The sequence below is a fragment of the Sphaerodactylus townsendi genome, linkage group LG04 (assembly GCF_021028975.2).
Source record: "Sphaerodactylus townsendi isolate TG3544 linkage group LG04, MPM_Stown_v2.3, whole genome shotgun sequence".
Taxonomy (NCBI): Eukaryota; Metazoa; Chordata; class Lepidosauria; order Squamata; family Sphaerodactylidae; genus Sphaerodactylus; species Sphaerodactylus townsendi.
In genome coordinates, this window is record NC_059428.1 from 49,179,700 (window position 1) to 49,201,550 (window position 21,851).

Consider the following 21,851-nt stretch of genomic DNA (forward strand, 5'->3'; position numbering starts at 1 on the left):
CTGGGAAATTGTATGTGGTATTTTATTTCTAGATATCATAGTTGAGGGGAAATAAACAACCTTTTCATCTCTTCTCTTCTACCATCTCCTCTGTAAAAGCACTGAAAAATTTCTCAAAAAAGCAGAACACTCTGAAACTAAGTTGCCAGGAACTGAGCATTCATTGTTTTGTGTCCCTCCTTGACATCATTCAGCTGGCTAGTGGGAGAACTTTTTGGCCTAGGCCTCTGTTGTCAGCAACGCATCAATATTAGTTCTGGCTTGTATCAGAAGTGAAATCATCATATCACCAGTGATAGAAGTCTAGGCCTCAGTTTGTGTTGGTAAGACTCACCCCCTCCATCCACCACCAGTTGCCTGGGGGGTACCTAGCAGGGAAACACCATCTGAGAACAAATTTATTCCTATAGAACAAAACCAGTTATTAAAATTTCATGTAAGCCAATTTCTTCATATCCCACCTGTTCTTCCTACCCCCATAGGAGATAGTCAACACTTCCAAGGACAATGAGCATGTTCAGTCATCATTGTCTGTACCTTTTCATTTTTTTTCTGTACACCTAGGTAGTTCTTAGAGTTCCTGACAAAACCTTAGTCTTTGATATTAAAGGTTGGATCGGAATCTCCAAGTTTAGGTGAAGTTTCTAGGAGTTTAGCTGGTGTTTCATTGTTTTTGCCTCTTGAGGGTGGAATAGACATTTTTGCTCAGTGTTGGGGGAATTTAAATGAAGTTTGGCCCACATAATTTCCTATTACAAACTTGTGTGAATGTTAACTGAGTCTGATTGCCTTTTTAGTTATGCCATAATTGTAACACTTGCTGAGCAGACAACATTTAATTGGTTTTTAGGGAATACAATCTTACAATATTCTCTTTGCTATTTGTATCCTTTTTGTATATTCCATTTTATATCCACATAAATATTTTATTTATTCTTTGTTCAGTTTACAAGCTGATTGCTACAACAAAATGGAATCATATGCTAGAGGCTTCATTAAAAATAAATAGCAACCTGAAGAAATCCCATAGAACAGGGGGTTTCAATCTGTTGATCCTATTTTGAATTATGGGTATCACTCATCATCAATATTTTCCATTATTTCATTTTCCCTAAATACCTCAACTTAATCATATAGCAGTCATGCATACTTTATGTTGTTAAGACAATGCTGATGAGCTATTCCTGAGTGTTATAACATCTCTAATACCAGAGGAGTCAAACAAGGCAGCACATTGGCCCCCATGTTGTTTAACATCTTCCTTAGTGACCTAGTGCCAGCCATCCTAAAGGCCAATGGGCATGCTCCATTGACCTCAAAACATGTGCCTGCTCTACTGTATGCAGACGATACTGTTCTCCTTTCATACACTAAAGTTGGCCTCACCCGTCTCTTGAACCGTTGTGCCGAATACTGTAAGACAAACGAACTCAAAATCAATTACGAGAAATCTAAAATATTGGTATTCTCCAGACGATTCACCAGACACATGTGGACTATCAACAAAAGACCCACAGAGCAAGTTAAACAGTTCAAATATTTGGGCAATACTTTCACTAGCAACCTCAATTGGGCAGTACATATAAAACTGGCACTTGCCGCAGCCAATAATAGCACTTCAGCAATCCAGCGCTTTTTCTTCAACTCAGGACACCAATACATACCATTTGCACTGAAAATATTCAATGCTAAATTGGTGCTCCTTTATAGAGCACCAATCTGGATCAAAGCAGCAAACAAAACTCTAAATACATCATAGTCCCATTTCTTTCATAAAATCATGGGCTTACCAAACTGTGCTCCATATGCAGCCCTATGTTTAGAACTTGGGCAAATATCCCATGTCACAATGGCTTGGCTGAGAACCGTTAGATACTGGTTGCATATCCATTGTTTGCAGGATCACTTCAGTTTACTCTATTTGATGCTTTCTGATTCTGTGGCATCCAGGTGGAAGAAGTTAGTTGAAGAAAAAATTAGTACCATTGGCCTCTCATTAGAGTCACTATATCTTCTTACTCTATCCGTGGCATATAGCTGCTTGAAAACTAAGGCCGTTTCGGCACGGGCAATGAATGGCGGCCTGGAGACCGTAAAAACGCCGTCTCCAGGCAGCCGTTCGCACGGGGGGCGCAGCTGCAACGCCGCCGCGCCGCCCTCACGCCGCCCCCCACGTCGCGGAGCCAGCGTTTCCCCAGAGCGCTTGGAAGCGCTCTTTTCGGGGAAACGCCGCCCCGAAGCCGCTGCCGAGCGAACGGCAGCGGCTTTGGGACGCCTCCCGCACCCGGCACTTACCTTGTCCCTGGGCCTCCGGTGCATCGCCGAGTCCTGGGGACTGCCTTCTTCGCCCTGCGACGGTGAGCAGGCGCGCGGAGACGGAAGCGTGTCCCCAGGCCACCGGCTGACGCGCCGGAAGGTCCGGGGACATACCCGGAAACCGACGAGCAGCTCCGCGGCGCCGGCTGCCTGGCTGTTTCTGGGACCGTCCGTGCGGACGGTCCCAGCGTTGTCGGGTCAGTGTCATGAACGCCGACCCGGCTGTTTCCGCCTTCGTGCGGAAACGGCCTAAGCTATTAGAACAGGAATACCGCGACATGATAGCTGCTGCAAGGAAAACTTGTTTTCCTTTAACCCTCCTCATTCCTCTAGAACAATGACATATAGCCAATTATCTTTTCTGGCTTATAAATCCAAAACAAAGAAGAGTTATAATTTGGGTGCTGTGTGGTTTCCAGGCTGTATGGCCGTGTTCTAGCAGCATTCTCTCCTGACGTTTCGCCTGCATCTGTGGCTGGCATCTTCAGAGGATCTGATGTTGGGAAAGCAAGCCAGCCACAGATGCAGGCGAAACGTCAGGAGAGAATGCTGCTAGAACACGGCCATACAGCCCGGAAACCACACAGCACCCAAGTGATTCCGGCCGTGAAAGCCTTCGACAATATAAAGAGTTATAATGTTGGCCCAATTTAATTTAATGCCCTCCATTCTTCTCTATGGCAGATATCAACAAATAGACAAACAAAGGAGACTATGTCCATGCAATTCGGGCCAGATCAAGACACTCGATTACACCCTCTTTCTCTGTGAAAGATTTGCTAAAGTTAGAATGATCCAACCCGCCCGCACCTCACTTCTATATAACCAACTGATACTGTTAAGATTCCTTTAATCTTGAATAACCTTGATTCCACTGTGTGTGAGAATGTAGCAAAATTTCTGCTAAATGTAATAGATGCACGTCAAGATGGATATTAATTTTTAAATGGTTAGCAATATTATACTAATATAGCTGGCAATATTATTTAATTGCTATCGATATTTTATGTTTGCCAATTGAGCTTTTTAGCTAAAGAAATGTGTTTTAGCCACTGTGTGTCTTATGTGTATTTTATAAGTATTATTGTGTCATCCTATATTATTATTATTATTATTATTTATTATATTTATAAACCGCCCTCCCCCGAAGGGCTCAGGGCGGTGAACAGACAAATAGCTAGAGCACAATAAAATCAGTAATCATTAAATAACGGCTCTATACATTTTAAAATCAACCCCGTTTAAAATGCAGCGTTCCAACATCAGGTAAGCAATGGCGTCCTACTAATAGATCCCCTAAAAAAGGGGGGAGGGGAAGAAGAGAAGAGGGACAGCAGGGTCCACAGATGTTAAAAGGGGGGGCCATCAACGGCCAGCCTCACCAAAGGCCCGGTGGAACTCTATGTCTTACACGGGCCCCTCTTGAAATCATTAAGATCCCTTGGGGCCAGCGTAGCTAGAAGTAGAGTGTTCCCACCAGGCAGGGGCCAGAACTGTAAAGGCTCTGGCCCCGGGTAGAAACCTTGCCGCATCATTGAGGAACCAGGGATCACCTGATGGGTTGGCCTCTGCTGAGCGCGGTGATTGATTTGGGACATATGGGGCAGAGCCGGTCCCGCAGAGTGCGGAGTTGGGCAGCATAAGGGCCTTAAAGGTCAATACCAGCACCTTGGAGATGATTCGGAATTCAACCGGTAACCAGTGCAGGCGGCGCAACACAGGTGAAATGTGATAGTCTGGCGGCACCTCCCTTGAGCAGACGGGCCGCCGCATTTCTGGACCAGTTTTAATTTCCGAATCAATCGCAGGAGAAGGCCTGCGTGGGAGTGAGGTTGCAATAGTCTAGTCTGGAGGTGACCGTTGCATGGATCCGCAGTAGCCAGATCCCGTTTGGGAGAGGAAGGGGGCCAGCCGTCGGGCCTGCCGAAGATGGAAAAAACGCATAACCAGGTTTACATGGGCCACCTGGGTGTTGAAAGAGACGAATCCAGGTGGACCCCCAGGCTATGGACGGAGGAGGCCGGTGCCAATGTAGCCCCCTCCCACACCGGCGGCTGGAAATCCCCAACCCCTCCCCCCCGGCCCAGCCAGAGGATCTCCGTCTTCGATGGATTCAGTTTTAACCTTCTCTGCTTCCCAGCCAACCAGCGACACGCCTCCAAACAATGCTGGAGAGAGCTACAGGAGCGATTACCGCTCCCCCCTCCATCAACAGAATGAGCTGGAGTGTCATCCCAGCATATTGATGACAGGTCAGGCCAAAGCTCCGTACATAACTGAGCAAGGGGTCGCATATAGATGTTAAATAACAGCGGGGACAGCAGCGCTCCCTGAGGTACACCACACTGGGGAGTGGGCACTTTTCGGAGGCTGGGGTCCCGCACCACACTTGCTGGGTCCGGTCCCGGAGAAGCGAGGCAATCCACTGAAGGACAGTGCCTGCAGCACCCCAGAAAGCTTGACCAGGCGGTGCAGGTCAAAAGATCGTGATCGACCACATCAAACGCATGCGGTAAGATCTAACAACACCAGCAGCCATGGTCCGCCTCGGTCAAGTTGCATACTGGGCATGTCTGTGACGGCGACAAGAATGATCTCCGTCCCATGCCCAGCACGGAAAGGACTGGAAGGGATCGAAGGCCGATGTGTCCTCCAGGAAGCCCTGAAGCTGCTCCAACACCACTCTCTCAATTACCTTCCCCAGAAGCAGAAGATTGGCAACGGGGCGGTAATTGGTGTAGATCTCCAGGATCTAGCGATGGTCTTTTTTTTAAAGAGTGGGCGGACCACTGCCCCCTTCAACCCACCCGAGGAAAAACTCCTTGCTCCAAGGGAGCTGTGATGATATTCAACCGGGTGGGGTCGTGGCTCCGCCAGGCATGCTTTAATAAGCCAGGAGAGGCACGGATCCAGAAGGGACAGGTAGTAGGTCCCAACAGCAGCCAGGGGCCTGAATAATGACTTGGGAGAGCAGGGAAAACTGGGCCAAACAAAGGGCCAGAAGGCTGACAAAGAACCTCCAGTTCACTTGTGTCTCTAAAGGTGGAGGAAGGGTCCCACGGCGGAGCTGACGCCCAACTTTGTCTGCGAAAAAGCTCTTAAATGCCTCACAGCTGATAGCCAATTGTTGATTTGTAGAGCCCTCAGTCAATGAGGGTGAGTGACCGAATGATCACGAAATAAGTGCGCTAGGCGAGAGCCCAGATGCAAGAGAGGAGGAGAAGAATGTCCTCTTCGCCCCTCCTTCGTTGCCATCTCATGAGCCTTCATAAACGTCCTATAAGATGTTCGCGCGGCTCCGTCACGAGACTTCCCTCCACTTTCGCTCATAACCCGTCCTGAGCTCCCATTTCATACCCAGCGTAGCTCCTCCAGTGTACCAAGGAGCTAGCCTTGATCGCGAGAGCAGAGGGTGCCGGGGAACAACAACCTCGATGGCATCGGAAAGGCAGGAATTCCAGTCTTCCACCTGGCCATCAGGGGTGCGAGAAGGTTCCAGGGTCCCACAGAGCATTCAGGAAACCCGCAGGATCCATAAGTCTCCAGCAGGCCGGGCATAAATCCGCCCGTCGCCTAGACAGGGGATGTCATGACGCGTCCACCCGGACCCACTCAGGGCATAATGGTCCAGACCATGGCACTCTATCTGTAGAGGATATGACCATATCAATCCCACAGCCAAAGACCAAGTCAAGTGTATGCCCAGCCTCATGAGTGGGGCCGAGGCCCCACCAAGGGGAGGCCCAGCGTGCGCCATAGATGACACTAGGTCTGCAGCCCAGCCACACACCGAGGGCAGTGTCGACATGGACGTTGAAGTCCCCCAGGACAATAAGTCTGGGGAACCGCAGTAGCCCAGTCCGCCACCACCTCCAGTAGCCGCAGCAGGCAGTCCCCTGGTGCGGCTAGGGCCGACCGGGTACACCAGGAGGACTGGCCAACCTCTCCGAGGAGCTCATCCACTCCAGGCCAACACATTCAAGACCCGTGATCTCTGGGACAGGGACAGCTCCTGAAGGGGATGACATCAACGATGAACATTGCCGCCACTCACCCCCCCGGCCCTGTGTTCGTGGACCGGTGGAGGCATCGCAGCTGAGAAACCTGGTGGGGAGACCACAGCCTAAGGCCATAGTCCCTCCTTCGCACTCCAGGTCTCGGTAATGCAAGCCAGGTCCATCTGTTGGTCTCCGGAGATATTCTCGGGAGACAACAGCGGTCTTATTATTTATGGACCTGGCATTTATCAACTTTACCAGTGACGAAGCAGAGGTAGCCTCTGAACCCTACCACCATGTGCGTTCCTCGGGATAGAACGGAGGTCCAGAAGGTGGGCTGCAGCATGTCTCTGCATCTCTCCCGTCTTCTCTCTCATGTATTCCACCGCCTACCATCATATTTGCCCCGTCCCATCATCACCGGGATCCCTAGACCCATGGGTGGCCTCCCCCCATTTCCCTACTGTCTCTTGACTTATCTAACTTCCTGCAGTGAGAGCTCCCCACTTTAGTGGGTTCGGGGCTCACCTCTTACAGAACTCTATCTATCTAGCAGCCTATCACAATAAATTATCTGAACAACCAAATACAGTCAACACTTAATAATTCCTAATTAATTAAATAATTATTTCTAACTAATTCCCACCTCAGCTAGCTACTTTTAATTTCACCAACTACAGAACATAACCAGAGCCCAGAGATGTCAATGAGAGCTATCCAATCAGCACATTAAGATCTCAATGATTGGATATCACCAAAATGACTTCCTCGATACTCACACCAACGAGGAGACATGTATATCCCACAGCAGCTGTTAACAATAGCCGGAGGCTCCATAGGGGAAACAACATAAGCCAAAGCTGCCACTAAAACACCGTACAGAGCTGGAGTACGGGACCACTTCTCTGTACTTCTGTGCCCTCTGGTGGTCATCAGTAGGTACCAGGATTACAGTCACAACAGGAGGATCCAAACCTAGGGCCCACACCCACCTAGGCCCGGAGCCCTCCCATTATTAGTCTCTGAATCCAAAGCGATTATATAGGGGCGCAGGAGTTAGAGTATGTAATAATAGCGAGCAAGTTAGTAGGGCAGGTAGCTAATAAACAGTCGGAGAACCACTGCCACCTGGCCACTCCTCCCAGATCCTCAAAGGTGCCGATTCCCTGCCCGGGGATCACCGCTCTACAGTCAACTGGATGTTTAAAACTAAAAGGCAGCAATAGTGTTGGACTGCAGAGAAACTGCTAGTCAAGCATAAAATTCCGCGATCTTGTGAGGTCCCACCCTCACAATCAGGCCTAACTGGAGCGATCGTCAGGTCTCTCGCACCGGGGTCGATTTCTTCCAAACTTGCTCCAGAGCCGCGCGTTGCCGGCTCCGCCCACCAGGCGCTATCGTCTCCGCCTGGGCCATTTCAGCCTTGCACGGGGCTCCCAGAATGCGAAATTTTAGCCGGCTCGATTGCACTCTTTCCAGGGGGGACTCTAGGGGCTGAGCTTGGAACAGGGGGGGTCTCTGCCACCGACGCCCCCAACACCCCGACACCGGCCATTGCCAGTCGCGGGTCGTCCACTCGGCTCCAGCTCCGCGGCCAGTCCCGGCTCCGCGGCCGGCTCCGCGGCTGTTCCCGGCTCTTCTCGCGTCTACCGCACCCTCCCTCAGGCTCCAGGAGGCCAGATTTTTAAGGGGTTAAAGGGGAATCTTTATCACCAACTACCCCTGTTGTTAATGTGGTCTCTCGAGGCAGCGTCTCACGCAATGGGTGCCCAACCGCCACGAAGTACGCAGATCGCGGAAACCAATAGATAGAAAACAAAAAGCACGGTAGGAGACAGGCGCCTCATATTATAGTCCTGTGACGTTTTAAGGTGCTTTTGGCTTCTAATATTGTTTCTAATGCTGCGTTTTCACCATATAGGTGGATAGAACAAGTTCTCTCAAGTTAAATTCCAAGGGGATATTTTAGAAACCTGTAAGTAGTGGAGCTCCGCTGCCGAGCTCCGACACGGACGCCATCTTGGTTAATGTTATATATGCCAATAAAGGCTTTACTTGCTTATTCCTGGGTGTTAAAAACTTTTCCTTCTCATGAATCATTTTATCTCAGGCCTATTGTATTACATGAAGACAGAGTTGTAACTTTATATAGACACTGCTTCATAGTGAAGTTATACTGTCGAAAACTTCCTCATCTAATACAATTCCTTTGCTATTCTTTTTCTCTATGAAATCTCTTCAGTGAATCTTATTTTTTCCAAGCTAGCAGGAAGACAGTGCCTTCTGGTAACTTAATACACCTCATTTTTAACATTGTTTTATCACATTACAGATTCATATGGTGCCTTGTGGCCATCACTTATATGATATACAGATGCTTATGGACAATTCTGATCTAATCTGAACTGTGGGTGAGAGATTTGGTTACCCTACTGAAAGTAACCTTGAGAAAGCTGTGAAAAAACAATGAAGTGGGAAACTGTGAAAGGACAATGAATATTTCTTTTTCATTGCCCAGTTTTTGCTTTCAGGTCTGTACAAAAATATTTACAATAGGAAAGTCAAAAGTCATTCTGGCCATGATACAGCATAGAATTAGGTACACCTAAATCTTGTCAGCCGACGGCAGGAGAATCTCAAAGTAGATTTCCTTGGATGGGGGAATAAGGATTGGAGAGCATCGGACAAGCAAGAGGGTTCAGGCTGCAAGGGGAAATTTGGCACAGCAAGGCAGGTATCGGGAAGAGAGGGAGGAAATCCTGCCCATGTCCTTCACTATTGGAATGCCTCACACATACATGTAATCCAGTCAACTAAGAAAGCCCAGGGCTTCTTTTCTTCATCCGGCTAAGGAGTACTGTGCTCTCTTATGCCCCTATTAGGAAAACACCGACTGATTTGTCAAAATGAAACCAATAGAGGGAAAAACAAAAAAATCAGAACAAAATGAAAGAAAATCATGAGTTTTTACATTACAGGCTGTTTAAGTGGAGAAATTGTTCCATTTTTATATTAATTACCATATGTACAAAATACCTCAGTTTTATAATTACTGTAATAAGAAAAGAAATGCACTTTCTGCTGGACATAAAAGGGTGCTTAAAGGAGAATTTGATTAATCTGACTTTTTTTTCAAAAGAACTGATAGTCCTGAGAGGTTCTGAGCAGTTGTTGGTGGAGACAATAGAGCATGTGCAGTAACTCTTATGGCCACTTCACTTACACTTTTCTCATGCTCTTGCTATGGACAGTTCTTGTGTGAAGGTTATACACACATCTATTTTTCCATGTAAACATGCTTTCTAATGCACATATATGTGGCAATTAAAACCTTGCAGACCTTCGATATGATAGCATACACAAGAATATGCTTTTTCCCCTGCGACAGTGCACAGCAACATTAAAAAAAAACCTTAAGTGTAAAGGAATTCTCAGTTCCTACGTTGTAGCCTGGATATGGCAAACAATCGTTGTTGGGATTTTTTCCCAATTTAATGAATTGGAAATATTTTGTTCAGCTGCATAGATTTCTAAACGAATGAAACAGATTCCTCTGTTTCTGGTTAGTAAACAAAAAAATCAAGAGTTAATTTTATTAATTTTTTTACCCACAGGTCTACCCACGGATAGCGCCGGCATTTTGGCACTACCTGCGGGTAGAAGTGAGTAGCAGGCATTTGAATACTCCCATATTATACATTATACTTTATTAATTATTTTGAAGTCCTAATTTGACCATTATGCAAAATATATAGCTGCCATTTATCTGCCATTTTCTTTAGCCGTAGTCTTTTACTAATTTCATATTATCCTGATCTATATATAATTAATAATCCATTTCATAAGAACATGGTTCTCCCCACATGTAAGATAACTTTTCTTATGAAAGCTAAGATGGTATCATAAACCATAGTGATATTTTTCACCACTTTAATGAATCTTCATTGACATTCCTCAGAGATATAGAGACATTCCTTAGAGATAAAGATTGTTGTTATACATCTTCCACAATGACTTCATTTGTGCTATTTCTTTTATCCTACAGGAACATGAACAGCTCAGCTATTCCTCCACAAGGTCAAAAGCTCCAAGTGTTATTGTCACAGGTCTCAAACCAGCAACCAAGTACATATTTCACATCAGAGTCAGGACTGCAACAGGATACAGTGGCTATAGCCAGAAGTTTGAATTTGAAACCGGAGATGAAAGTAAGTCTTACGAAAAACTGTGATGTGTGTATGGTAGAAGTAGCATCTAACTAGTAAACATTAAAAATCTCAATCAGTTAAGCCTACATCCCTTTATGAGCACAAAATCTGAATTTAAAAATACACTGTAAATGAACATTGCTTAAAACTAAATATAGAGTTCATGTGTACTCTAACCTTTCCATTTTTATTTCTGAAGCTCATGGCTTAGCAATTCAGCAGTATCAGAAAAGCATCTTAGCTTATTTTGGAGACCATAAATCTCTAAATTCTTCAGATGGAATATACTGTACATGCAGTATTTACTTTTTGTCTACCTTGTGTGTCAGAGATAGACATTTGATGGATTTGGTCTGACCAAACTATAAGGAATAGACTATTATGACATATGACTTTGTTAAACGTTCAATACGGCTGTTTGTTCTGTAGAACCAAATACTATTTCATCTAAGGTTAATATAATGGAAATTGTTATGTGTATTTTGTAGAGTCCTGTTATACAAATGTACAGAATAAATTCTAAATTTGCAGCAAGAAACAAAATCCCAAGAGATGTAGTAGTTAAGTGTGTACACAAGAAAACTATTCTTAGAAAACAGTGATCTGAACCACTAGGAGTGGAAAAAAAACTAAGCTATCAATCTTTCAAGACTTGCCAAGAAGTGAGTTTAAATTTTTAAGTCATGTTTTAAAAACAAGAAATAAAATATTATCAGAGAATACAATTTGCACTGGAAGTTATTTTACCCATGGATAAAATAATTATTGAAATGATCAATCAGGCATTATTAAAATGATCAATCAGACAACTAATAGTACATCTTACAGGAAAAGAACCTCTTGGAGATCCCATAACTGATCCCAAAAAGAATCAACCAGAAAATTCTAAAGATAAACCTTTTAAAAATACAGAGGATGATAAACCCAGATCACTGTTGGATACAGAGGAGAATAAGCACAGTAAAGCAACAGCTCTTATTAAAAAAATGAATATTGTTTCAATCAATGTTAATGGACTGAATTCTCCTTCAAAAAGAACTAAAATAGTTAACCAAGTTACAAAAACATATATATTATCTGTATCCAGGAAACCCATATAAAGTGATTCTATACTAATTTATAAGGAGTTAAGCAAAGCTTATACCCCTTCAACACAAACAAAGAAAAGAGTTACATATATTTAAAAAATCAACAGATTACTGTAGTCAAATAACTCAAATACCTGAAGATATGTCTTATTAAAACTTAATTTCTCAGATAATAAGTATGTACATCAAGGAACATTTATGCCCCAAATAATTCAAGAGAGAACTTTTTTGAAAAACTTTTTCAACATATCCCAGACTTCCAAGAAGGTAAACTAAATATAAATATACAACATGAAGGGAGATATCTGTTTAAATCTGTATCATGTGTCAAGTCAGAGTGTCCTTTACATAAGTGGTGAACTTTCACTCAAAATCTTTTTTTAGAAGATTACAGCTAATGAACAAACTGCATAAAAACTTAGCACAGAGCAAAGACTGGGTCACAGATGATGACTGGAGCTAGGCTTGGTGATTTGGTAAGCCCAAATCACTGAAAAACCTGAAAAAGGCACAGGCTCAGCAAGGCATGGAACTTGCCCCCACCACCTTCACTGATTGCGGGGAAAGTAGAGAGAACTCCATGCTGCACTGAACAAGCTCAGTGTGGCATGGAGCTCTCCGTGCCCCCCTTGCCATCATAACCCAAGCAAAATGGCAGGGGGTGAAAAACTGAAAAAGTTCATATTTTTTAACCCAAAAATGTTCAGTAGCAGCCAAATAAAGTTGATTGAAATTGGTTTTATTTGGTTTTACCAAAAATTTCTGGGTTAAAAAACCCCAAATGCAAAATTTACCAGTAATGTTTATTGATGTTCATGCCTAATCAGAACATATAAGTCTTGGCAAACAGCTGTTTTTGCTATATTTATGCAGTTTACAGAAGGGGTCTGCACTTTTAAAAAAATTATTTCACTTTCATTTTTAAGGGTATGATTTTTGGTATACCAAAATTTGAGGAGGGGTTGTTTTTGTTAATATGTTTGAGCACAGTTTTCAGAGTTTCATCACCTAAAAATCATGCCCTTGGAAAAACACGAAAAATTAATCATGTCTTGGGGTGCAACCCCAGCCAGAAGGCAGGACTGAGGAGGGGGAGGAAGCTTGCTCAGAAAAACAGTTCTTCAGTGGCATATGTGCCATGTATGTTTTGTTTTATTTTATTTTCTGTAGGAAGGTTTGACTTCTGAACACCAAGGGTCAGATGTACTCCCATACAACATAATGGATTTTTGACATTTAAAGGGACATGACACTTTGCCCCTTTTAAATTTTAAAAGCAAAAGGTATTAACCAGACCCAGACTTACCTGGGCAGTATTGTCCCTGCTGATGAATCCAGGGACACCTTGCAGGCTTTCCTCTCAATTAAAGCTCCAATTCTGGCATTATAGGCAGCAGAGTCCACTGCATCACCCAGGAATGGGTTCCTGAGCAGCCAAACCTCGGGAGTGTTCAAGCCTGCTTGCTGTCCTAGTGGCCTATCTGCTATTCTCTGACTGTTGGGGCAAGTTCTGCCACCCTCAGTGCCAGCATCAGGGCCAACAGAGAAAATGCCAACCAGGTAAGCCTGAAGCCAGTTTGCTCCATTCCCTTTTAACATTTAAAGGGCTATTGGGAATAGACCTGTTCTCTGGCTTCCAGAGGCCAGGTCGAACTGAGATCAGCTGTTAATCAGCATCTCTCATCCTTTTTCATTTTAACTGAGCATTACTTTCTATGATGCCAGAATGATCCTTTAAATTTAATTGTGCTAACAAACAGCTGTTTGCCAAGATATTCCTCTCTCTCCCAGCCCATGCTCTTGTGCCTCCCCAAGACCAGAAACACTCCTGAAATTTCAAGAGATAACTTTTTATTAATCCTAGAATTTTGTGATTGTCTGGTATCCTTTTGGAAAACTCCAAACTGACTTTTAACAGTATATTTCTAGCTCTGGTATTACAATAATAAATGCACACACCCCTCGTTTATAGATCAACTAGTCAAATAGATCCTCTCTAAAAAAGATGTGGAGAGTTTCCAGGCCATCTTCACCACAAACATGTAGAATTGACATTCTTTACAACATGGACACAATTTATTTGGTGATTAAGTAAACTATGTACCGTGTTTCCCCGAATATAAGACAGTGTCTTATATTAATTTTTGCTCCCAAAGATGTGCTATGTCTTATTTTCAGGGGATGTCTTATTTTTCTGTGTTCTGTTCGTCGGGCATGCTTCCAAACAAAAACTTTGCTATGTCTTACTTTCGGGGGATGCCTTATATTTCGCACTTCAGCAAAACCTCTACTATGTCTTATTTTTAGGGGATGTTTTATATTCGGGGAAACAGGGTAGCTAGCCATTCCATATATGATGGCTAGTACACTGGGCTCCAAGGAAGCAGGGTAGAAAGCAGATGGCATGCAGCACAACTGAAACAAAGGTTAGCTCAGAAGTACTGGGCCCTGAGTGTTGGGCAAGGGGCTAATTTATAGGGAAGGTTGGGCTTTCTAGTCATACTAAGGGAACTTCATTTTCCTGGACAAAGGAGGATCTTTGTCTCCCTGTGGAAGGCAAAGAGGAACATTAGACTTAAATATCTGGATAATTAAACTGATGGCTGTGGTACAAGGCTTAATGTTCAAGGCTGGGAATGGGAGGAAGAGGATTCAATTAGCTTCTAGACAAAGGTGATGCTAATGAAGGTTGTCTTGGGCTCATTCCGCACATGCAGAATAATGCACTTTCAAGCTGCTTTCAGGGCTCTTTGAAGCTGTGCGGAATGGCAAAAACAGTTGTGAAAGCAGCTTGAAAGTGCATTATTTTGCGTGTGCCGAATGAGCCTTGGAGAGAAGTTAGTCAGAGATTAGAAATAAGATTAGCATTGCTGGAGGATGGCTGACAGGAAACTTCTTGATGGGATCATATTAGTATACCCTTTGTCTCAGGGAGACAGATAGAGCAGACCTAGAGGTGGGAACTGGCTTTCCCAGCTGAAAGTCATTGGCTCTTCCTAATCTCTTTAGGAAAGGGTGAGGCAAGTTGGTTTGCCAGGCTGATGTGGGTGAGGGCTAGTCCAGGCAGATTTTTCTGTCCTTGTGGGTAACACTGAGCCAGTGCAGAGAATGGGCATCCTATCTTGGCACTGCACTGCTAGAGACTTCAAGGATTGGCAGGATGGATAGAGACAGGGCTCTCCCAACCCACTATGGTTCAATCTAGTAATACCAGTATGTGCATGGCAAAAGACACTGCCATGGGAATAATCATGAGACTTTGCTAGTCAGCAGAAGTATCCTGTGGAAAGGAACACCAGCCCAAATCAGTTCAAAGACACCTCTCCTAAATAAGGTTAATAAGGCAGTGTTTGTTCTTTCCTGGTCACAACCTTGCATTGTCTGCTGTACCTTTATACCAAATGTGGCTTTATATAAATGTGTTTGCAAATAATTGTCACAGAAGAAATTAAAGATGGATGATATATCAATGTTACATTTGAATATATTACGTTCGAATTCTTGGAAGGCTTTTCATATCATAAAATCTATATGACTCACTCCAGAAACACATTCCTCAGGTTTAAGAAATATTATGACACCTAATCTTGACAGAAAATCCACTTGGTAACCAGGAACATAAATTCAAGTTTAATCATTTGCATTTCTGGAAAACAGTTCTCTGGTCCGTTCTGCACAGCACACACAAAAAGATGTCTGTGGGACGTCTTTGAAAAAGGTGACTGTCTCTCTTCACTCCACAAACCCAAAATAAGATGTCCAGGGGACATCTTAAAAAGAGGTGGCTTCTGAGTGCTTTCCAGGCAGAAAGGTGTCTGTGGGGAAAAGAGTCTGTTTCACACCCGACAGTTTTGTTCTCTGATCAGTTTCACACTCAATTTACACCTGACATTTTGTGGGCAGCTGAAGGGACACTCCTGGTCACCATTTGCTGAAGGTTGTCCCAGGATGTTTGCTCTGATCTTGGGTGCCTTTCAGCCCAAAAAGTAAATAGTTGTACTCAGCTTGTCCTGCCAATTCCAGTAATATATAGTTTTTCTGGTTTTTTTCTAATTTTTGAGGAGATATTTTCGTAGCTATGCAGCACACATAAGGGAATCTTAGTAGCTCAGATGATGAATCTGCTGTCCACTGAAAAGCATTGGGTTGACTTTCCTCCCACAGACCAGCCTTGGGCCACAGAGGGCAGGTCAACCCAGTGCTTTTCAATGGACAGGAAACCCATCTTCCAAGCAGCTAACATCCTCTTATGTGTGTCTGCATAGCTACAAAGATAATTTCTCAATTTTTTTTAAGGAAAACTATATATTGCTGGAATAGGCAGGACCAGCTGAATACAACTATGTACATTTTGGGCTGAAAAGGTTCCCAGAATCAGAGCAGAGCAAACATCCTGGGGCTACCTTCAGCAAATGGAGACAAGGAGAGTCTCTTCAGTTGCACACAAAATGTTGGGGCGCAAACTGAGGGTAAAACTGACCAGAGAGCAAAGAATGTGCAGAGTGTCTTCCCAGGATGCCTTTTTAATGCCCCCAGAATATTTTGTTTCAGCTGTGCGGAATGAATCTCAGTTTTTCCCCTGAACCCAAACAGAATTTGTAGTTCCCAGAAATTCTCCAAAATGGGAAAGATTAGTTTCCAAATAAGATTTATTTTTCAGTTTAGATTTTTTAAAAATCTAATAACATTAAAAAAAATTAAAACCATGGGGTACACCACAGACAGCAAGGAAAAGTAATACCTGGATCTGCTGCAGCAGTGAGATAACCTATTTGAGGAAGTAATAAGAAATGCAAAGCAAAACGCAACATGTTTCAGAGGAGAGTGCTTTACTATTTTCTAAAGATTCTTTTTGTCTTAAAAGGTGACTTCAATGAAATGCTTTCTCCAGTTTGCTGGATGAAATGCAATCTGTGCTGCTTCAGTTATTTAGGATGAAATTAGATACATCATTATGAGGAGCAATCAGAAATTTTGGAACGGTTATTAATGGCAGTGCATGATGTAGAAAGAGAACTGTTTGACCCCGCAGGAGTAATTAAAAATAGTTAATCAAAGAGGATGGGGTTTTTTTAATATGATGTGACTACTCAGAGACGAAGTGCATAAAATATTTTTTGAAAATGCCTCTGATTGATAACAGCCGTGCACAACTTGCTAGAAGGTATACAACTGGCAAAATGCTAGCTAAATGGGCATTTATATTGAAATATGGCCCAAAAAGTGAAGTGTATATGAATTAGCAAGCCTTAATTTCCTGTCACAGTCAGCTCTGGATGTTTCTTTCTGCAAACCTGAGAAAAAATGCAGGTTTTCAAAAGAAATCTGAAATTTTACAAAAAATTTAAATCACTCTCAAATAACAGATGCAGCACATGAACCTTTAAGAAACAAATGCCCTCTGCAATTGTCATTGAATGAATTGCTAGGCATCCACTATGATATTGCCAGACTTCAAACCCTGATTCGTGTCAGTAAAGCCAGGGGGAAGACCCTGTCAGAGGTTTACCATCAATGAGGACAGGGAAATACCCATGTCCCTGGGCACACACCTTTCATTCATGTGGGGGGCACCAGAGGCCCCCCATGTGACTGGTGTGTGCCCCAGTCACCTGTCATGGTGCTGCACGCCCCTCTCAGCTGGCTTCTACCCTTCCCAGGCCCTGGGGAGAGCAGGAGCCAAGCTGCAGGGGGACACCACTGTGAACGGTGGCCCTCTGCCCTCCCGGGCTCCCTACAGTCTGGCTTCTGTCCTCCCCAGAGCCTGGGGACAGCAAAAGCCAGCCTTCAAGCCAGGGTTGTGCTTTTAAAAGCATGGAAGCTGGGGGCAGGGCTCTGGGGCAGGGACCTGCCCCACATCTACACCCACAGCCTGAATGGAGAGTGGGCTCAAGGGGCATGAACCTGCCCCAAGCCCTGCCCCTAGCCTCCATGCTTTTAAAAGCATGGCCCTGGCCTGGAGACTGGCTTCTGCCCTCTGCAGGCCCTGGGGAGAACAGGAGCCAGGCTCCAGGGACAGAGGGGACAGTGGTCCGCTCTCCCAGGCTTCCTGCAACCCAGGGAGCCTAGAGAGAGCAGAAGCTGGCTTACCAGCCAGGGACATGCTTTTAAAAGTGCATAGGCTGGGGCTGGGCTCAGGGGTAGGGCCCCACTGTCGAGCCCCGCTCCCTGGCCTCCCTGCCTTTAAAAGCTGAGTTTTCCAGCTTTCAGGCTCGCACAGAGGCCGGGGTGGGGCTTGGGGGCAGGGCCACACCCCCAAGCCCCACCCCTGAGGGAGCAGGGGGTACCTGGAAATGTTGTCATGTCTGGGCACCATTTCCCCCCGCCCGTACACCTCTGGGCCCTGTCCAGAGCCCTTTTGACCTTTGAGAAAGATGCATAGTAATAAGTACCCAGAGACTGTTACTGAACTTTTTTTCCCCTTCACTGACTCTGTTTCTACAGGTCTAATGCAACTGGTTGTTGGAATTTACCCCAGCAAATCCATTAAAGACAAAAAGGAAGGCTGACAAACTTGCCTTTGAAACCTATTATATAAGCCACCAGTTAATGTGAATTTTACTAGACTTTTAATAGAATTTTACTAGACAAATGTTTTTCATGGTTGCTCATTGTATTCCTTTACTTCTTTCTCATTTTTCCGTCTTTTTCACATTATGTCAAAAGTGGCTGAGAATTGTCACTTTTCCTGTTATTAATGTAATCTTTGAGATAAACTAGTTCTTAGAACAGGGAAGTGGAGGCTCACAAACCACTACCAGAAATCCAAACTTTATTCACATCAGAAAAGGGAGAACAATGGCAGTAATGTTTTCTTAGAAATCAAAGGGGTGGAATTGATGTGGTTATACAAGTGGGTTGTAAAGATATTCTTAGCATTTTATGACACAATGGATCACATGTGAGTGACATGTTAGTTAATAGGTATAAAGGTCTGAAATAGTTATTGGAAATTTATGTGTTGTATGTGGAACACTAATTGGGCTGGAAGAGGGAAAGACAAAATTTGAAAGAGCTAGGAACTGAAATATTCTTGGAGAACACAGCAAACTTAATAGAATGTAAATGGAATAAAATTCTGCTCTATCAGTCTTGCTACATTATAAATAATCTGTATCTTAGCCATCAGAACTTTGATTAATTGCCCAGTCCTATGCATCTGTTGGGAAGCAAAATTTAGTTATGAGCCATTTAATATTTTATTGGAAATATTAGTAAATAAACTACCTTTAAGAATCTTAATCAGATATTCCATTGCCTTGGGGGGCGGGGGGAGGGCATTAATTGATAGCTGCCAAATGTAAAATGACTTCTATATCAGCAAAAAGGGGGAGGGCATATATATAACTGAGGACAGTACAATATGATCTGTAATAAAAGAACTGTTCATGTAACATTTACATGAATTTGGTGGCATGGATATGTATTTCCTTTGCTGTACAGGAGCATATTCTGAGCAATAGAAATTTCTGTTTGTTTATTTAACCAACATTTGTTAGCTTAATAAATTCAGGTACTGTCCACACTTAGAAAAAGACTTCTGCAGTGGACCACAAGCAGGAAAAGGAATTGCGAGCATGTCTGAACAACAGCTTTCCCAAAACCTGGATTTAATCCCCTTTGCTTCCCTCTCTCTGTATTTACAGCTGAGAGTGGGAATGCTGCTTTTTGAGAACTCTGTGCTCACACATACACAATAGGTTCATAGTCTTTTACAAGCAACTGTTATCCTGATGTTTTATGTGTAAAATAAGAGTTACTGGAACACAAGTGTTCTGTTCCCCAAGCAAAACTGTTTCTGGTGCCCTGTGCCCGGCCAGAACAGAGTGGGAGAGTCACAAGCAAGGTTTAACAGTTCAAATAAAAGGTTTAATATTTAGAAGAATGGAGATCCTAACTCCTCCCAGGGTCCTCCTAAAATAAAGTACTTGCTTGACTGGAGAGTAGAAGTTGTAGAGTTTTGTTCTGTCTTTGACTGCTTCCAGGAAAGTCCACTTCTTTAAGTTCCTTGAGTCTTTGGCTACCATTCTCTATAAACCTCAACTTTATGCCCTCAGTACACCTTTGACATGGCAAAATACTGCTGCCTCCTAACTCCTTGGACACATGTACTGAACTGAGTTAAACAGGAGCATTGCTGGGAGATAACAGAAAGACTCTCTCTTGGGAAACTTCTTAAAGGGACAGGGGCTAACTAAAATTCTTTGGAAACTATACAGAGGACTAAACCCATAATATCTATGGGAAACTGATACAAAATTATGACAATAATAAAGGCTTCTGTGGGGGCATGACAACAAGGCTGTAGGAAGCCACAGCCTTTCTGATTTAGAATCCCTGCCTTCCCATAAAGATACATGCTACCTAGCTGTAATTATTTTTGGAGGGGGTAAACTATCTCCATGTCCTGCCCCAACAAAGTTTCAGGTACAAGATACACATAAGCAGACTGAGAGAACAGACTGCAAAACTCTCAGAGCCCAGGTCCTGACACTAGAGTCAGATTCTTAGCTTTAATGGTTCCCAGCCTGGTTAAGTAGTTTCTAGTCTCAGTTGGAAAAGATTAATCTAGCCTAACCTTTTTTAAGACTGTACTATTTTCCCCTGAGGTCTATGAGATGCCATTCTCTTTTCCTACAATGTATGTATAAAGTGCCAATTTAGCAAAATTATGTTAATATTACTAGTTTGTATTGAGACCATATATTCCTTTATACCTCTCTTCTCCCCAAAAATGCAGTGTGCCCTGCCACCTTATAGGGATGTGAAAGGTATTTGTGTGAAACATTTGGAATACAGTTAATATAGTCAATTGCTATGGTGCTTTCACTGTTCAGTGTGTTCCATTCATCATGCCACTTATTTTCATCATTTTGTCATGTGTATTTCACATTATATTAGAACTTGTCCATCAATTCATTTGGACAGTACACCTAAAATATTCCCAAAGAACTAAAGGATGTTTGATCAGATCTTTAGCACTCTTTTACAAACATAATTTTTGTTGGCTGCTGTTTGGAATGTTCTTTGCATCTAACTCAGGGGTAGGGAACCTGCGGCTCTCCAGATGTTCAGGAACTACAATTCCCATCAGCCCCTACCAGCATGGCCAATTGGCCATGCTGGTAGGGGCTGATGGGAATTGTAGTTCCTGAACATCTGGAGAGCCGCAGGTTCCCTACCCCTGATCTAACTAAACCACAGTTAATTCCTGCCCATCAGCCCTCCAGTCCCAGCGGTTTCTATCTATCTGTCTTACAGCTGCTCCCTTTTATCTGTCCAGCTGTCTTTTTGTCACTTTCCTATCTTTCACTCTGCTGGAGGGTCTGCTGGCTGATAGATGTCAAATTGCAATAACCAAAGCATGTAGCTAACAGACAAAATTGAGCCAGTAATAGGGGATGAGCTCACAGAGAGTTGAATGTTCAACTTGTTACTGAAGGGAAAAGATCTGCACCTTTCAAATTAATTCAAGTTGCTTATATGTGCTATACAGTAAAAGCAATCGCCATGCAAAGTCAAAGGACTTCTACTTCCTGGTTGTGTGTGGACTGATTAACATGGATGCAGCACCAGTTCTAATATCTTACATCCTTGCTGCTGGAAATGCACAGAAAGTCTATAAAATATGACTGATATTCATCATGAAATTAAATCAAATCCTACTACTGATGTCATTAAAGTGAAAATAGATAACCAAGCCAAATTTTGTGCCACTGATAGAACAGAACCGCATCCAAGGCTGAACATATTCAGTAGCCACATTTGAGGGTCCATAACTTCACCAAACCTGGGTGGTATCATTAGGAGGGTCTCCTAAAGATACCCTGAAAGTTTGGTGCTGCTAGCTTAACAATTGCACCCCTGACACCAGTAGGCCTCCAAAATTTCCGCAGAGTCTCCTTTTAAATCCACCCCCTTCAGCATGGATTTAAAGGGAGAATATGAGGTCCCCAGTTTAAACATTGAAAGTGATGCTGTTTAAGGTGGGGGATAATTCTCCCCAAAACAACATCACTTTCAATGTTGTTTTAACTAGGGACCCCATATTCTCCCTTTAAGGTGGATTTAAAAGGAGAATCTGAGCTCCCTAATTTAAACACCATTGAAAGTGATGCTGTTTGGGGGTGGATTCCAGCATCACAGCAGCCATCCATGGGGGGGGGGGATGCAAAACTTAGATTTTGCACTGGGCTCCATTTTCCCTAGTGACACCTCTGCCCAGAGGAGAGGGCAGAAGG

At 43.6% G+C, this 21,851-nt stretch overlaps 1 protein-coding gene across 3 annotated transcripts in view; it reads left to right on the plus strand.

The window, feature by feature from the left end:
- LOC125430597 (ephrin type-A receptor 6) overlaps window positions 1-21,851 on the plus strand; it is a 475,628-nt gene that overhangs the window by 328,123 nt on the left and 125,654 nt on the right. For all 3 annotated transcript variants that reach the window (XM_048492607.1, XM_048492608.1, XM_048492609.1), the window contains exon 7: window positions 10,360-10,522. In XM_048492607.1, the coding sequence (XP_048348564.1) occupies window positions 10,360-10,522 (163 nt within the window). The remainder of the gene's footprint in view (window positions 1-10,359; window positions 10,523-21,851) is intronic.